The sequence below is a fragment of the Hippopotamus amphibius genome, chromosome 1, assembly GCF_030028045.1.
Source record: "Hippopotamus amphibius kiboko isolate mHipAmp2 chromosome 1, mHipAmp2.hap2, whole genome shotgun sequence".
NCBI lineage: Eukaryota > Metazoa > Chordata > Mammalia > Artiodactyla > Hippopotamidae > Hippopotamus > Hippopotamus amphibius.
This window is the reverse complement of record NC_080186.1, coordinates 151,566,509-151,582,229: the sequence shown is the minus strand read 5'-3', so window position 1 is coordinate 151,582,229 and position 15,721 is coordinate 151,566,509. Positions and strand designations below refer to the sequence as shown.

The 15,721-nt window shown below is 41.5% G+C and overlaps 1 protein-coding gene across 1 annotated transcript in view; it reads right to left on the bottom strand.

Annotated features, from left to right (window-relative positions):
* The window catches only part of ZNF300 (zinc finger protein 300), a 70,197-nt gene extending 55,144 nt beyond the window's left edge, over nt 1–15,053 (bottom strand). Inside the window, exons 1-4 of the mRNA XM_057730828.1 lie at nt 14,747–15,053; nt 6,481–6,606; nt 4,931–5,057; nt 4,614–4,709 (exon numbers count right to left, since the gene is read on the bottom strand). Of these exons, the coding sequence (XP_057586811.1) occupies nt 4,614–4,709; nt 4,931–5,057; nt 6,481–6,514 (257 nt within the window). The 5' untranslated portion in view covers nt 6,515–6,606; nt 14,747–15,053. The remainder of the gene's footprint in view (nt 1–4,613; nt 4,710–4,930; nt 5,058–6,480; nt 6,607–14,746) is intronic.
* Between the last annotated feature and the right edge of the window lie 668 nt (nt 15,054–15,721).

The following is a 15,721-nucleotide window of genomic DNA, read 5'->3' as shown; positions in this document are numbered from 1 at the left end:
AACTGAAAGAGGGAATTGGCCAACAAAGATCTAAATGCAGCAAAGAAACCACACTAACAACACTGGATTTGATTAGAAGATAGCTGACCATGTTGGCATTGCCACTATTTATGAGACTTTAGATATGCAGGCAGAGGAACTTAGTGAAGGCAAACTTATCAACATAAATTCTTGGGTTGTGATGGAAAGGATAAAAATATTTCAAAGAAAGTGATACCAAAATTTTCACATTACCTTCGATAATATTTCACAGCATTACAAGCACAAAGGAGAAAATGTTGGAAGCTGATCCAACCTTAGAAAGGAGTATGACAATTCACTAAGGCACAGAGAACATGCTAACTCCTTATCATAGGTTACACAGCAATAAGAAGGCAAGCACTGTTCAAACTACTCTACATAGAGTTTTTGAAAAGAAATAAAATAACTTTCAATGCTTCCAATGTTTTAAATTGCAAGGTGGTAAATAAATATTAGTTTTACTACATTGCCATCTCTATAAACAGTTATAACCAACAGCAAGATAGTTTTTAATGTTTTGATGAAAAATGTTTAAAGGCCAAAAACAATTACAATTTTTCCATCAACAATAAAAAGTACTTGGCAAAGTTCTGGCTTCCATGGTAACTTTTATGGCCCCTCACTACCATACAAAGTAAGGACTATCTATATTTAAATGCTCATACTACGAAAACAAAAAAGGTTTCAAATTAATGATCTAAGCTTCTACATTAAGAAGCTAGAAAAATAGCAAATTAAACCTAAAATAGGTAGAAGACAGGAAACAATAAAAATCAGAGTGGAAATCAATAGAAAACAAACAATAAAGAAAAATACATGAAATCAAAACATGATTTGAAAAAAATTAATGAAATTGTTATGTTTTAGCTAGCAATGAGGAAAGAAGAAAACACAAAGTATCAGTGTCAGGAATGGAAGACAGAACATCTCTAGAGATCCTATACACATAAAAGACAGAAAGGGAATATTATGAAAAAAATTTATACCAATAAATATGACAATTTAGATGAACCAGAAAAATTCCTTTAAAAAAACAAACTACCAAAACTGATTCCAGAAAAAGTAAATCATCTACATAGATCCACATCAAGGAAAGAAACTTAGTAAATAAAAATCTTCCCACAAAGAAATGTCCAGACCTAGACTGGTAAATTCTATCACTGTAATAAACCATAACCATGAAGATAACACCATTTCTCGGTCTGTGAGTCCTTCTAGCAAATCAGCAAACCTGAAAGTGGTCTTGCAGACCCCCAACATAACTATCAAATCAAATCCAGAAGCATGTAAGAAGAATTATACACCATCACCACCACATGGAATTTGTCCAGAAATGTAAGGTTGGTTTGCTGTCCAAAAATCTATTAATTAAAATTCATTAACACATCACATAAATAGGTCATTTCAACAGATGCAGAAAGAGCATTTGTCAAAATCCAACATATTTTCATGATAAAAACACTCAACAAACTAGGAACAGAAAGGAACTTCCACAACCTGGCAAAGGGCATGACAACCTACAGCTAACATACTTAATGGTAAAAGACTAGATTTTCCCCATAAGATCAGGAACAAGACAAGGATGTCCACTCTCCACTCTATTCAACATTGTACTAGAGGTTCTAGCCAGGGCAGTTAAGCGAGAAAAGAAATAAAAATCATCCAATGTGGAAAGGAATATTTAAAATGATCTCTATTTACAGATGACAAATTCATTTATATAGAAATCCTAAAGAATTAGCTTAAAAAAAACTATTAAAACTAATAAACTCTGCAAGTTTGCAGGATCCCAGACCAATATACAAAAATCATTTGTATTTCTATAGATTTACAATCCAAAAATAAAGTTAATGAAACAATTTCATTTACAATAGTATCAAATAAAGTACTAAGAAGTAGGTTTAACAAAGATGTGCACAACTTATACTCTGAAAATGATAAAACACTGTTGATAGAAATTAAAGAAGATCTAAATAAATGGAAAAACATTTCATGTTCCAGGGATCAGAAGACTTAATACTGTTAACACGGCAATACTCCTCAAATCAATCTACAAATTCAATCAGTCCCTATCAGAATCTGAAGAGGTTTATTTGTAGAAACTGATTCTCTGATTCTAAAATTCATATGGACCCAGAAGAGCCAAAACAATGCTGAAAAAGAAAAACAATGTTGGAAAAATACTTCCCAATTTCAGAACTTACCACAAACAACAATAATCAAGAAAGTGTGATGTTGGCATAAGGACAGATATATAGATCAATAGAATAGTATAGACAGTCCAGAAACAAACCCTTTCATTTATGGCCAGTTGATTTTTGGCAGGGGTACCAAGACCATTCAGTGGGAAAAGAATAGTCTTTTGAATAAATGACGATGGAACAACTGGATTACCACAGGCAAAAGAATGAAGTTGGACCCTTACCTCACACCATATGCAAAAATTAACTCAAAACATCAAAGACCTAAATGTGAGAGGTAAAAGTACAAAACTCTTAGGAAAAAAACATAGGGGTAAATCTTCACGACCTTAGATTTGGCAATGGATTCTTGGATATGACACCAAAGCACACACAACAAAAGACAAACAGATAAACTGTACTTCATCAAAATTAAAAACTCTTGGTACTTCCCTGGTGGTGCAGTGGCTAAGACTCCAAGCTCCCAATGCCTGGGGGGGACCAGGTTTGATCCCTGGTCAGGGAACTAGATCCCACATGTGTGTCACAACTAAGAGTTAGCATGCCACAACTAAGGATCCCACCTGCCACAACTAAGACCCAAAGCAACCAAATATATAAATATTTAAAAAAATAAACAAATTAAAACCTCTTGTGCTTCAAAGGATGCAATCAAGAAAGTAAAAAGAAAACCCACAAGAATAGGAGGAAGTATTTGCAAATCATTTATCTGATAAGAGATTTATATCAAAGAAGAATTGTATACAGAGAATTATATCTATATAACAAACTTTATATAAAAGTTCTATATAGGAACTTTATATAAAGAACTCATAGTTTGATAATAAAAGACAATTCAATTCAAAAATGGGTGGGGGGGCAAGACAGGGATGGGGATTATGAGATACAAAATACTATGTATAAAATAAATAAACAACAAGAATATACTGTACACCACATGAAAATATAGTTATTATTTGTAATAACTTTAAATGGAGTATAATCTATTAAAATGTTGAATCACTATGCTGTACACCTGAAACTAAGATAATATTGTAAGTTAACCATACTTCAAAAAAAAAGACAGGTGATCTGAATAGACATGTCTTCAAAGAAAATACATAAATTGTGTACCAATAAGCACATGAAAAAATGCTCAACCTAATTAGTCTTCAGGGACCATTGTGGTTCAACATAGAGTTGCTATATTACCCAACAATTCTACTCCTAGGTACACACCAAAGAAAAAAATAAAAGATATGTCTATACCAAAACCTGTACATGAATGTTAATAGAAGCATTATTCATATAGCCAAAAGGTGGAAACAAGCCAAATATCCAACAACTGATGAAAGGATAAACAAAATGTAGTACATCAATACAATGGAATATTATTCAGCCGAAAAAGGAATGAAGTACTGATACACGCTATAATGTGGATGAACCTTGAAAACATCATGCTAAGTGAAAGAAGTCAGTCACAAAAGACCACATATTATGTGAATACATTTATATGAAATATCAAGAATAAGGCAAATCAATATAGATGGAAAGTAGATTAGTGATTGTTTAGGGCTGGGGAGATGGGAAGCAGGGGTGTGATAGCTAAAGGGTATAGGGTTTCCTTTGGGGGGTGACAAAAATGCTTTAAAATTGACTGTGGTGACAGCTGCACAGATCTGTGAATATCGTAAAAACCACTGCTGACTTTAAATGGGTGAACTGTATGGCATATGGGTTATATCTCAAAGTTGCTTAAAAAAATAATAACAGAAAATTTCAGGGTACAGCTAGTGAAACATAACTGTATTCACACTATCTATCCAACTTTATATTCACCAGTAAATATCTTTTATTAAAGTCAAGTAAGCCTAGCAAATTTCTATTAGAAAAGCCATGTTGATTCCTAACTCCAAGGATTTGTACATGTCCTTTCCTAGAGCTTTCCTTCACCTTCCTCCTTCTGCCTAAGCAGATATATTTCAGATATACTTCAAAGTAGCTGGCTCATGCTTTGAAAAATGCCTTCTTAAATTATGCCACATCTCTTTAGACTATAATTTCCACTGAACCCCTAAAGCAGTAACTATATTAGACATGCAATTTTATATAGTTGTAAATCTTGATGTCTTGTCTTTCTATGTATAACCTATGTTCCTGAAAAGCATTTGTCTTTGAATCTCTTTTAGAAAAGTACTAAAGATATGATTGTTGAGTGGATCAGTAAGAAATTTCCATACATGGCTCACTGCTACTGAATTCACTAGTTGTTGAAGACCTGCTACACACACAGCACAGGAGCAAGAAGGAAGAGGAGTTATCTGGGTGGAAATGTAAGTCTCAGCTGCCAAACAATTAAAACAAACAAACTGATATTTCACTTCCTTTGTCTCCCATCTGCCAGATTTTCACCTGGATAGATCCAATTTGATATGTCTGTCTTTATGATCCATGGCTCTTCTCCTTGTTCCAACTTGGATATGACATCTGGTTTGGAAACTGCATACCCTATTATAGAAAAATAGAGGAACTGGGGTAATTACACTGAAGAAAGAAGAGAAGGTGCAGTTTTAGGAGCCCTACAATGAACCTGTGTAATTACCTTCCACTAGAGAGAAGAAAGAGAGCAAAAAGTCACATACAGGTCAGGAATCCACCCGACTCAATTAAATTCCAGGGAGAGGCACTGGATTGGCTAACTCTGAGTTATGCTGGGAAGCCATCCTTACCCACTGAGACCAGGTGGCTGTAGTTCTCTAGCATCACATCCCTGTACAGGGTCCTCTGAGCAAGATCCAGTTGCTGCCACTCCTCCTGGGTGAAATCTACAGCCACATCCTCGAATGACACTGGACCCTATAACAGCATGCTCCTGTTCAGTCTGAGTTGATCATTCTCACCATTTTTACCATAGTACACAAAACTACATGTCCAGTTCTACATCATGCCTATTGAGGAAAATGATGTAAAATTCTATCTTCAGCAAAAAGAGTCAAACACATGAGGAGAAGAGGAAAGCAAAAGAGACCTAATTGCAGATGGAAATTTAATCAAGGCAGCATTTCAAGTAAGTGGATTATTTAACAAATGGTACATTTAGACAGGAGTATAGGTCAGGACATCACCTCTAGGAAGACCCTGCCAAAAAAGTTTATTTTAGTCCTAGTGCCAGGAAATATTTTCTTTTCATTGAAAATTCAACGGATTTCCCTCTGTAGAGAATGCAAATCATGCATATGATATCCTCTGCCTTTCCAGTGTGTCTGCTAGAAAAGATCGGACAAACTTGCACTTTAATTTATATACTTATATAAAATAAGTACAATACAAATATACTGTGTTATATTTACATATAATTTATATATAACAAATGTATATATATTTGAACTATAGTTTAATGGTTTCATGTGGTTTCAAAATACATAATCTACATATTACATAACTCTTTTCAAGTCTTTATCTTTTGTTTTCTCTACATTTTCCCTAATCCTGGTTTTTGACTTTCAGCTCTTTTCCATTTCACTGTATGGAAATCAAGTACAAAGGAAGCAAGCAACTCACCTGAGACTTGGTCATTTTCTGCTTCTCTTCCAAAAGGGCAAAGGTCTAAGGAATCAGGACTAGGAGATAGGATGGAGCCTTCTGGAGCCAGAACTGACATGCACCAGTGTTTCTACCTCTCTGGTAGTAGAAACACTACCACCAGAAGTCAGGTGGATAACAGGCCACCCTGTAGAAGAAGGTCATTTGGTTCTTACTGAAGAGTCCTTAAAGAAGTACCATGTGAAGGAACTCCTCTTGTGATCATAATATGATCACATAGAACTTGGATGAGGTGTATCTTAAATTGGGTGAATGCAGACATGTTTTCTGTTGATTTACTAACACCTTATTGTTCCCCTTTGAACCAGCAATACTATTTGTTTTTCTATATGCAGAACTACCATAAGACAATAATCATGGATGTATACGTAAAGATTAACTGAAGATGGAGCAGATCCCTGGCAATAAGAATGGGAATGAAAAAGTAGAAAACTGAGGAATGCATTCCCATATTCCCTAGACAGAAACAGTCAGCAAAATCCTAACAGCTCTTTCATATTTTCCCCTAACTTTACAAGTTCTCTTGCCAAGTCAGTATTCATGGATTAAAATTATTGACTTTGTTAATTTTAAGATGTTTTTGGTTTAAATTTTTATTGCTAATTTTAATAGTGCAGTTGTCTATATTAAAAAGAATAGTAAATAGGAACATACCATAATGCAGCAAGATAGTTACCTGGTAAATTCTTCTCAGTCCCAGGATGGGTCATGAAGACAGGGCTGAACTCATTTAGAGGAAGTGAGTGCTCTGTGATAGGAAGACTGTTGCATACAGGGTATCCCAGGCTTTGTCAAAATAAATCTGGAAGAAAATAATCAAATAGTCATGCTTAACTCTGAACACCCAGCTCTGCAACAAGTAAACAGCAGGCATTTAATAAATGTTTGCTGAACAGAATGCAGAAGGATTGCAATAAACTGAGGAAGAGATGGGGCTGAAATCAAATTTTATATGAGAAAGACAAAAAGCAGTTCTTCCTATCTGAGAACTAGCCTGGCACTCACAACTCTCCTATTTAACACGAACAATTAAATGCAACACCTCCATCAGACAAGGCCACTCGCTGACCAAGACAGATCAAGACAAAAACAACACCTCTCTGAAATCACGTCTGAACACAGACAAAATATCAACCTTCTCCAATTCACAAAATACCAAACATCTCCCTCTCCCAGCTAACATGAAGGATTGCTACTTTTCTGCCTATCACAGCTTTAGCTTCAATCTAATCTTTGCTCTCTCTGGATAAGATTTATTAAAATTCCCACTCACTGAATTACCCCACTTCCTGACAACATCCAACTCAGAGCAAGGCCCATTCCCTACACTCTCCTCAAAATCACCTAACACAAGGTCAAATCCTGTAAGAAGTGCTTTCTAACACCCTCTTACTGAGACGCCCTTAAGGCTCCCCATGGTGTTCCTAACTAGATGCAAGAGCAATAAATCCAACTTATGCAACTACAGGATGTTCCTGGTAGTCTTTGGCTTGAGTGAATTGACAATAATAATCCTATCCCTTTAGATTTGTTTGGTCTTACACTCAAAGGATGTTTTCTTCTGTGAAGACGTGAATGATGGAAGGAGATGATGGTTTGAAAAAACATCTGAGGAGGGGGCTTCAACTTGAGAGCAGTCCCTGAACTACACAGACTGTAAAGTGAGGCATTTCGCTGTAAACTGAGACTAACCTTTATCAGCTCTGGGCCCCATTAATAACCCCTAAAAATCACTCAGAAATCTCAAAGAGCACCTCCACCCCCACTCCAAACAGCACTGGCCACACAGGTCCACAAATCACTGGCCACCCGGATACCCCAACAGCGCACAGGCCCGCCATCCCAGACCCACAAATAACACAGCTCTCCCTAGGACTGATCCCCATACATACCCAACACTCATCCCAGAGACTTTTAATTACTGACCCTCACGGACCCCCACCCCAATAATAATTTCAGTCTTCCTCAGGTCTCAACCCATAAATCCCCCTTCTTATCCCTAGCTCGATTATCAGGTCCCAAAACGCATGCCACAGCTTAACCCTCTACGACTGTCACCATCCATAGCGGCGAACTCTCTTGCTCCCTGTCTGGGTGAGCAAAGCGCAGGACTCCCAGGCCTGCGCTGTTTCATACCGGGTAGTTTTGCCCACTCCGCAACCTGGGCGGCTTTGTTCAGGAGGCAATATGGCCGCTCCCAGGTGCTGTGTCCCAGTAGGAGCCGCCATCTTGAGAGGCCGGCCAGTTCCGTACAAGCAGAGGAATTCGATTTATTCAGAACCTGAGGCTGGGCTGTACCACCGTAGCAGTGAGGGCAGGGGGATAAGATGACATAAAGGAGAACTATACAAATGAGTAAGGTACAAACTATTGCAGAGAGACTTTACAGGATTGGGCAAGAATCTGCAGTTGTACTGCACTTTATTGGAAGACTGTAACTGGTGTAAGAGTAATTTGGAATGGTACAATCCTTTCGTAGGAGAGTCTACTGAAAAGTTCCGGAAACAATCCAGGAGATTGCACTGTGGGAAAGGGGCAAAAGTGATGGGAGAGTTGGGAAGCGAAGAGGGGCATGAAGAGTTACTTATGCTGATAACAGTTATTAGGAAACCTCCTGGGGAAATTACAACTATGGTAATAAATTGCAGGGGCGGACTGATGAAAAAAGGGAAAATTGATGGTTAAACAACAAGGTTCTACTGTATAGCACAGGGAACTATATTCAATATCCTGTAATAAGCCATAATGGAAAAGAATAGGAAAAATAATATGTGTGTGTATATATATAAAAAACTGAATCACTTTGCTGTACAGTGCAAACTAACACATTATAAATCAAATATACTTAAATAAAATTAATTTTAAAAAAAAGGAAAATTGAGACAAGGAAGAGGAGACAGACACAAGATAAAGGAGAAACTGAGGAAAAGAGAAAGGAGGACTAAGGGACAAGAGGACGTTAGGCATAAGAACAGAGAATGGAGATTAGAGGACAAAAGGGGGGAGACTGAGGAACTGAGAATGACAGACTAAGGAGAGAGGCAAGAGGAGAATGAATGACAAGGGGGTACTGACAGACAGAAAAAAGGAGGAATGAAAGGGGAAACCGAGGTGGAGTGACCAACCATAAAGGTTTGCCTGGAACTGTCCCAGGAAATCCCTCCCAGGAACTTCAAAAGTTCTGCTTTGGGAGGATGGCTGAGGAAAGTTGGAGAACAAGTATAAAACCCATAAGGTGGCCCCAAAAGTAAAGCTGTAAGCAACACTGTTTTCCTCTCAAGTGGATAAGCAGAGATTTGCCTTTCCTGGTCTTTACTATTGCTGTTTTTTTCCCTTGGCTGTTGATGCTGGCAGCCATGATTTGCAGTTTACAAAAATGGTTTATCTACTGTCGCATCACTCCAGAGTGACACGATTTAAATGTACAATTTAAGTGCACTGCAATCATAAGCTTTAATAATCAGTCTATGGCCTTGTCTGTGGATTAACTGTTGTGCTTTGTACTGATATAGTACTAGTTTAATTTCTAACACTGTGAATATTATAACCATGTTCTCTAAGAATTCAGATCATGAAAATGAGAGCATTTATAACATCAATGACAGCATGACCCAGACATCACCAAAAAACTCTTATTTTAGTAACAGATGTGAAGACATACCTACATCTGGATTAGGGAAGTAAACAACTAAAACAGTGCAAACTGCATGAGATGAAAAAAAGAATTTGGGATTGGGCATGGTGGAGAAGGGGAATGAAAGCACATATGGAGAATTAAACTTAAAAGTCAAGGATGAGACAGGCAAATACTTCTAAGTATATAAAAGGGTTTTGGGTTTTTTTGGTTTTGGTTTTGGTTGGGGGGGGGGGTCTCTCAAAAAGACACCAATGCTGAGTTGAAAATAGTGGCCATTGAATTCAACTGGACAGACCACTCCTAAATGGAGTCTAGGCAGCAGAAAAGAAACCTGTCAACTGGCCCAAAGTGCCCCCTACCTTAGGCGTACCTCTCACCTGGTTGCGGTTGCCTACTGGGTGTTTAATTACCAAAATATAGAGGATAAAAAGGCCCAGAGGCAAGCTCACCTACTGGTTTGCCATTCAGTGTCAACCAGATGGCACAGGAATTTGGACTAACCACCCACGGAGACTCTCGGCACGGTGAGTGACCCCCAGCCCCCACCAAGGGACAGCAAGTCAAGGAAATTAGTACCCAATCAGTGTGCCATGTGTAAATAAGAGGGACACTGGAAGGGAGAATGCCCTCAGTGCTGCTGAAGGGTGATGGAAATGGCAGATCCCAGCCACAACACTCGAAGGCAGATGGTCCAAATAGATGAAGAATGATGGGGCCAGGGGCTCCTAAGCCAGCACTCCAACTGATGCCCTGAGGAGCCCCATCTGAGACTGCACATTGGGGGAAAGTCTGTTGAATTCTTAGTCAACATTGGTGCCACTTTCTCAGTTCTGAACACCAGATCAGGCAAACTCAGTCACAAGAGTTGTAAAATTATGGGAGTATCAGGGAAGGCCCAAGAAGGGGCATTCATAGCACCATTAAAATGCAAATTGGACAAACACACTCTCACCCATTCCTTCCTATACATTCCCAAATGTTCTAGATCCCTGATAGGAAGGGCTCTCTTACATAAATTAGGAGCTACTATCCACCTAATGGGAGACAAACTGGAGACTGGCATTCCCCCAGACGGGGGCACAGGATGATAATGTTAATGGCTGAGGACAAACGTCCCTGGACAGATCTAAACAATTGGATCAAACTGCTAAGGGATGGTCTCCTTGCCTACAGGCAATAGCAGCTACTGCAACCCTGCTAAAGGAGGTTGAGAAGTTAACGTCTGGACAGCCGATCACCATACGAACTCCACACCAGTTTCAAGCATTAGTAAGCTCTAAGGGAACAGAATTGCTATCCCCCAGAAGGTCAATTCAAGTTCAGGCTACACTTTTGGACAGCTCGGTGTCCAAAAAATAAAAATCTGTTGTACACTGGGAATTCCCTGGCAGTCCAGTGGTTAGGACTCAGCGCTTTCACTGGGGTGCAGTGCGGCCAAAAACAAAACAAAACAAAACACCGGTCAAACCCGTCGTACATTAAATCCTGCCATCTTACTACCTACAGAAACAGGGCTCTTGGAACATGAATGCATAGAAACAGTAACACAGTCTATCCCAGTTGCCCCGACCTAGGAAGTGGGCCTCTGCGGAATGCTGAAAAGGATGGGAATACTTTTATGAGGGAGGGAAAAAGGCTGGTAGGATGTGTGATAACCTCCCAGATCCAAGTCATAGAACCAAGAGGCCTACCCCAGGGGCCTTCAGCCCAAAAGGTGGAGCTGATGGCCTTCACCCAAGCCTTAGAGCTCAGGACAGGGAAGGCTTTAAATATTTACGCAGATTCTTGGTATGCATATGCCATCCTACACGGACACGGGGCTATTTGGAGGGAAAGAGTTATGCTTACTGCAGAGAATAAACAGGTGGTACATGGCTTAAGCATACTGAAACTCTTAGAAGCAGTACAGCTTCCAAAGAAGGCAGCAATGATTCATTGTTGGGGGTCACCAAAAGGAGGATGCAGAGGTAATAATAGCAAACAACATGGTGAGTGCAATTGCCAAAAGGGTGGCCCGAGAACAAGTAACTCGGCCATTACCCCTCATACTTTGAAGGTCAGATCCATCCAATTATTCCCCAATCAACACAAAACAAGAATTAGACAAAGCCTCAAAATGAGGCTTCAATAGGGATTTGAGGAGCCATGAATGCCCCAAACTGTAGCTTGCCAAGCCATCAGGGAGGACCATTAAGGATCTCACTATGGGATGGAAGTCCTATATAAATTAGCTGGTTGAGATCACAGTGACCCCCGGCATGAAAAACATAATCAGTTGGGTAGTTGAGACCTGCCCCATTGGTGCAATAAATAACCCCAATACCAGAGCCCCCAGAGACCCCAAGATAAGACCCATTCAAACCAGAGGGACAGACCCTGGAGAACACTGGCAGACTGACTTCACTGTCACGCTGAGAGTACTGGACAATTTCAGATATAAGCATTCCCCTCTAGAACTGAAAGGGCAGCTGAAGTGACAAAAGCATTACTAAAAGAAATAGTCCCCAGGTTTAGGCTCCCAATAGCCCTACAAAACAATAATGATCCAGCATTTGTGTCTCAAGTGACGAAGGGGATATAGTGAGTGCCCTGGGCACAAAATGGAACTTACACTTGGCCTGGAGTCCCCAGTCATCAGGGAAAACAGAGAGATCCAATCAGACTTTGAAATGGACCTTAGCCAAGCATGTTATGTCAGGAAACTCAAGAAAACTGGATTAAGGTGCTTCTGATTGCTCTGCTCCACATGCAGCTAGTCCCAGGTGGGGATAAGTTAAACTTAAATGCATCTGAATTCACATATGGTAGACCCACTCCCCAAGCCCAAGAAAGGACACCTTAACCCCCTTGGAATGAAATAACTCAAGCTCTCCAGGTAGGAGAAACCAAGAAAGTTCTCACAGAATATGATAACCAAGAGTGGCCCGCACACACTCACCCGGCCCTACACCCCTTCTGGCCAGGAGACTGGGTGTACCTAAAAACATGGAAAATAGGCATTCCACAAGATCAGCTCACTCCCAAGTGGAACGGACCCCACTTAGGGTTCCTAACCACTCATTTTCTGCCCTGAAGGTGCAGAAGATCACTCCGTGGGTACCTCACACTAAAATTAAGAGTGCTCCCAAGCCCCCATCTCTGGAGAAATAACCCAAGACAACAGACACACATACATACACACTCCACCTCCCCACACTTCTCTTGTGAACCTCTCTCTGACCTAAAACTCCTTTGCCGAAAAATGGTGAAAGATAAGTAACTGTATATGCCAAGCAGTAAGGATTTTAGGATAACTGGATTGCCCTAGATTATCTGTTAGTTGACCAGGCGGGGGGTCTATGCACATCCATAGGTCATGTTGCTTTTACATTAATACTGTTGCAATGCAAACAGAAGTGGGAGGTTTTTTCTTCTCTTGAGAGCAAGGAAAACAATGGGAGCAGCAAACAAGCTAAAGGAAAAACATAACCTGGCCTGAAAGAGTTAACCACTCCTTGTTTAACTGTCACTTATCTGTAGTAACTAGATTTGTCCTTCACAAAGCTCACCTCACTCCAGGCACCTATCACTCCTAGCTCTGTGTGATTTACATCCTGCTTCTCACTCCCTAGCCTTATTATGCCCCTTGCAACAAATTAACCCCTGTAGTTTTTGCATTTCAGAAAGAAGGTCGCCACCTGATAAACCAGAGGCAAACGGACTCAACTGCCAGACTGCTGAACCCCAATTACCGGGTGGCCTGACGCCAGCTATGACTGTTTTGCACCAATGCAAAGGAAAAAGAGAATGCAAAACCTTCACTAGTTTGATCCTTATCATATACCCCGGTATATAAGCCCCACGTATAAAATCTTCCCCAACTCCCAAGGAGGGGCGGCACAGTTCTTGAGGCACTAGCCTGCTATGTCTTCCCTTCTGCCTGGCAGAAAAATAAAGCCATCTCTCTCTTCCTCCAAAATCTCTGTCTCTGTATTTCTTTTCAGCCTCGATGCACAGAGTAGCTGTTACTGCGGCAAAAGTACAAGTGGCCTGACGGAAGAAAGTGCAGACAGGCTACTAGAAAAACCAACCCGGCTAACAGAAGCCAGCCAGCCTAATCTGGCTGAACAAATTTGGAGTGGGTAGAACATGTCCTCCCCAGCATCCTCGGTTTCTACATTCCCTGGGCCCCTTAAGAGCCCCTGTCCTCTTGCTGATATTTGGGCCATGTAGTTTCAATTATCTGGTGTCCTTTGTCTCCAAAAGATTAGACTCTATAAAACTTCAAATGGTGGTTGCTCAGGAATACGAAGTCAGGGCTGAGGCCTGTTAACAATCAAACTCATCCCAAGGCAGCCGGGGAGAAGTTGTGCTCCTCCACCCAAACTCAGCAGGAAGCACTTACAGAAGACAGACCATCACCCCTTCAACACCCTCAAGAATTAGGAGCAGGTCAAATGACAGAGGAGGGATTTGCCACCCGCAAAGGCCCTGGGGTCCCTGGGAAAAGTAAGATGGAATCTAAGTGATAAGGTCTAACCTCTCCTTTTGCACTTAGTCTAGTTTCACTTGCCTGTAGAGCCCAGTGTGCTCATTGCATTCGAGCTCCCAGAGCAGAAGCGCTGTGCTGGACACCCCAACTTGGCCTAAGGTGAGCAGACCCCCGTGCAGGACATTCAATCCAAGATGGTGGCGCCGGCCCGGTCGTGTGCAGATGCTGCGCCCCGCACTTCAGTGTGAGGTGGGTGCATGGGCTACACGCCTGCACCTAACCCAGGAAAACGCCGCCCCTCCTGCCGCTGACAAGAACCCTATAAAGCAGCCCCGCTAATGGTACGTCTGCAGGGAGAACGTGGTTGCACCTCTCCATTCTTTTACCAAAGAATAAAGCTCTCCTTTGCTCCTGAGGTGGACCCTTCTCAGGGGGCCTCACTCCAAAGGGTTGGTAACACATCTTCCTATTGAACTTCCCTGAGGAGGAAAACTGTCTCCAAGCTTTTTCAAGTTTTTCTCTTTAAATATGACCCAGATGAGTTAGCTATCGGTCATTATATTTGTGTAATCAACCCAAATTTGTCTGTGTTCTTAGGAATTACCCCACTCGGTCAGTACTAACTTCAACCATAGTTAGCTTCGACCTGCAGGCATTTTATTTTAATGAAGTCTCTAAGATGTATTTCCCATTTTTGTCGGAACTTCATACTCACAGACCCACAACGAAAGGCCTTGGGCTCAAACTCAAAATTCCAGAGTTAAGTCCTCAAATTTCTAGTGAAATGCGACCCTGCCCAGAGAATTCTTAAAACGGAGTAGGTACTAACGCTACCTCAAGGTCGCTGGCGCAGTGCGCTTGTGCCTCATCTCCCAGCAGGCCTTTTGCCAGGAAGAGGGTTGGGGACCAGGGCAGTAACGCAGCACAGGAATCACGTGAAATGCTCCTGGACCGCATCTCACAGGCGCCTGGCCTCCCAATGCGCATGTGCGGCGCCGCAGCGCAGGCATTCTGGGAGATGTAGTTTGCAGTCGGAGGGAACACGCTCCGGCTAGCCCCACTCACGGCGGCTTCTTCTGCGCCTGTGTGCCCACCAAGTCCTCACGGCGGTGCACCTGTGCCCGGGTGAGTCCGGAGGGGTTAAGTCCTTCACCTGGCTGGCCTTGGTCGAGGCTGGAGGTGCAGCGTGAGGAGGAAGATGGCTCGGGTAGGAGGAGGGTGGAGAAAAACAGAGCTCAGCCGGGACTTTGGGGTAGAGGCGTGTACCGGCGTGTGTCAAAAGCTGCAGTGACTCCTTCCCAACCTGAGTCCGTGAGCCCTGGATGGGCGGGCTCCCGGGACTGCGTTCTTGCGGATCCGGGGATCGGGCGATGCTGGGGCTCTGCAGATGTAGCGCGCCCCGGAGCTCATCCAGCGGTGGTCGGAGTGCACAAGGGTTGGCACCCGGAGCGCCCTCCGGGGTGTAGAAAGAACCAAGCTTTACTGAAGGTCTGAAATATTGCCGGTGGAGTGCTACCTGCTTTTCCAAAGGTGTCTAACTTTAACCCCACAGCAACCTTGTAAGTCAGTTTTTCAAACTATAGGCTGAAACCCAGCACGGTAGTGAATATGGGTGATGCAGTCTGTTCAGTTAGACAAGACTAGTATTTTTATTTGTCAATGCTTTTTTAAAAGTTGGGTTATAATTTACATAGAATTATTTGCACATAATTTACAGAGTAAAAATGTAAAATTTGTTGTATACATCCATTTAATTACCACATCAAAATACAAGACATTTTAATCCCCCAGAAAGTTCTGCCCCTTTCC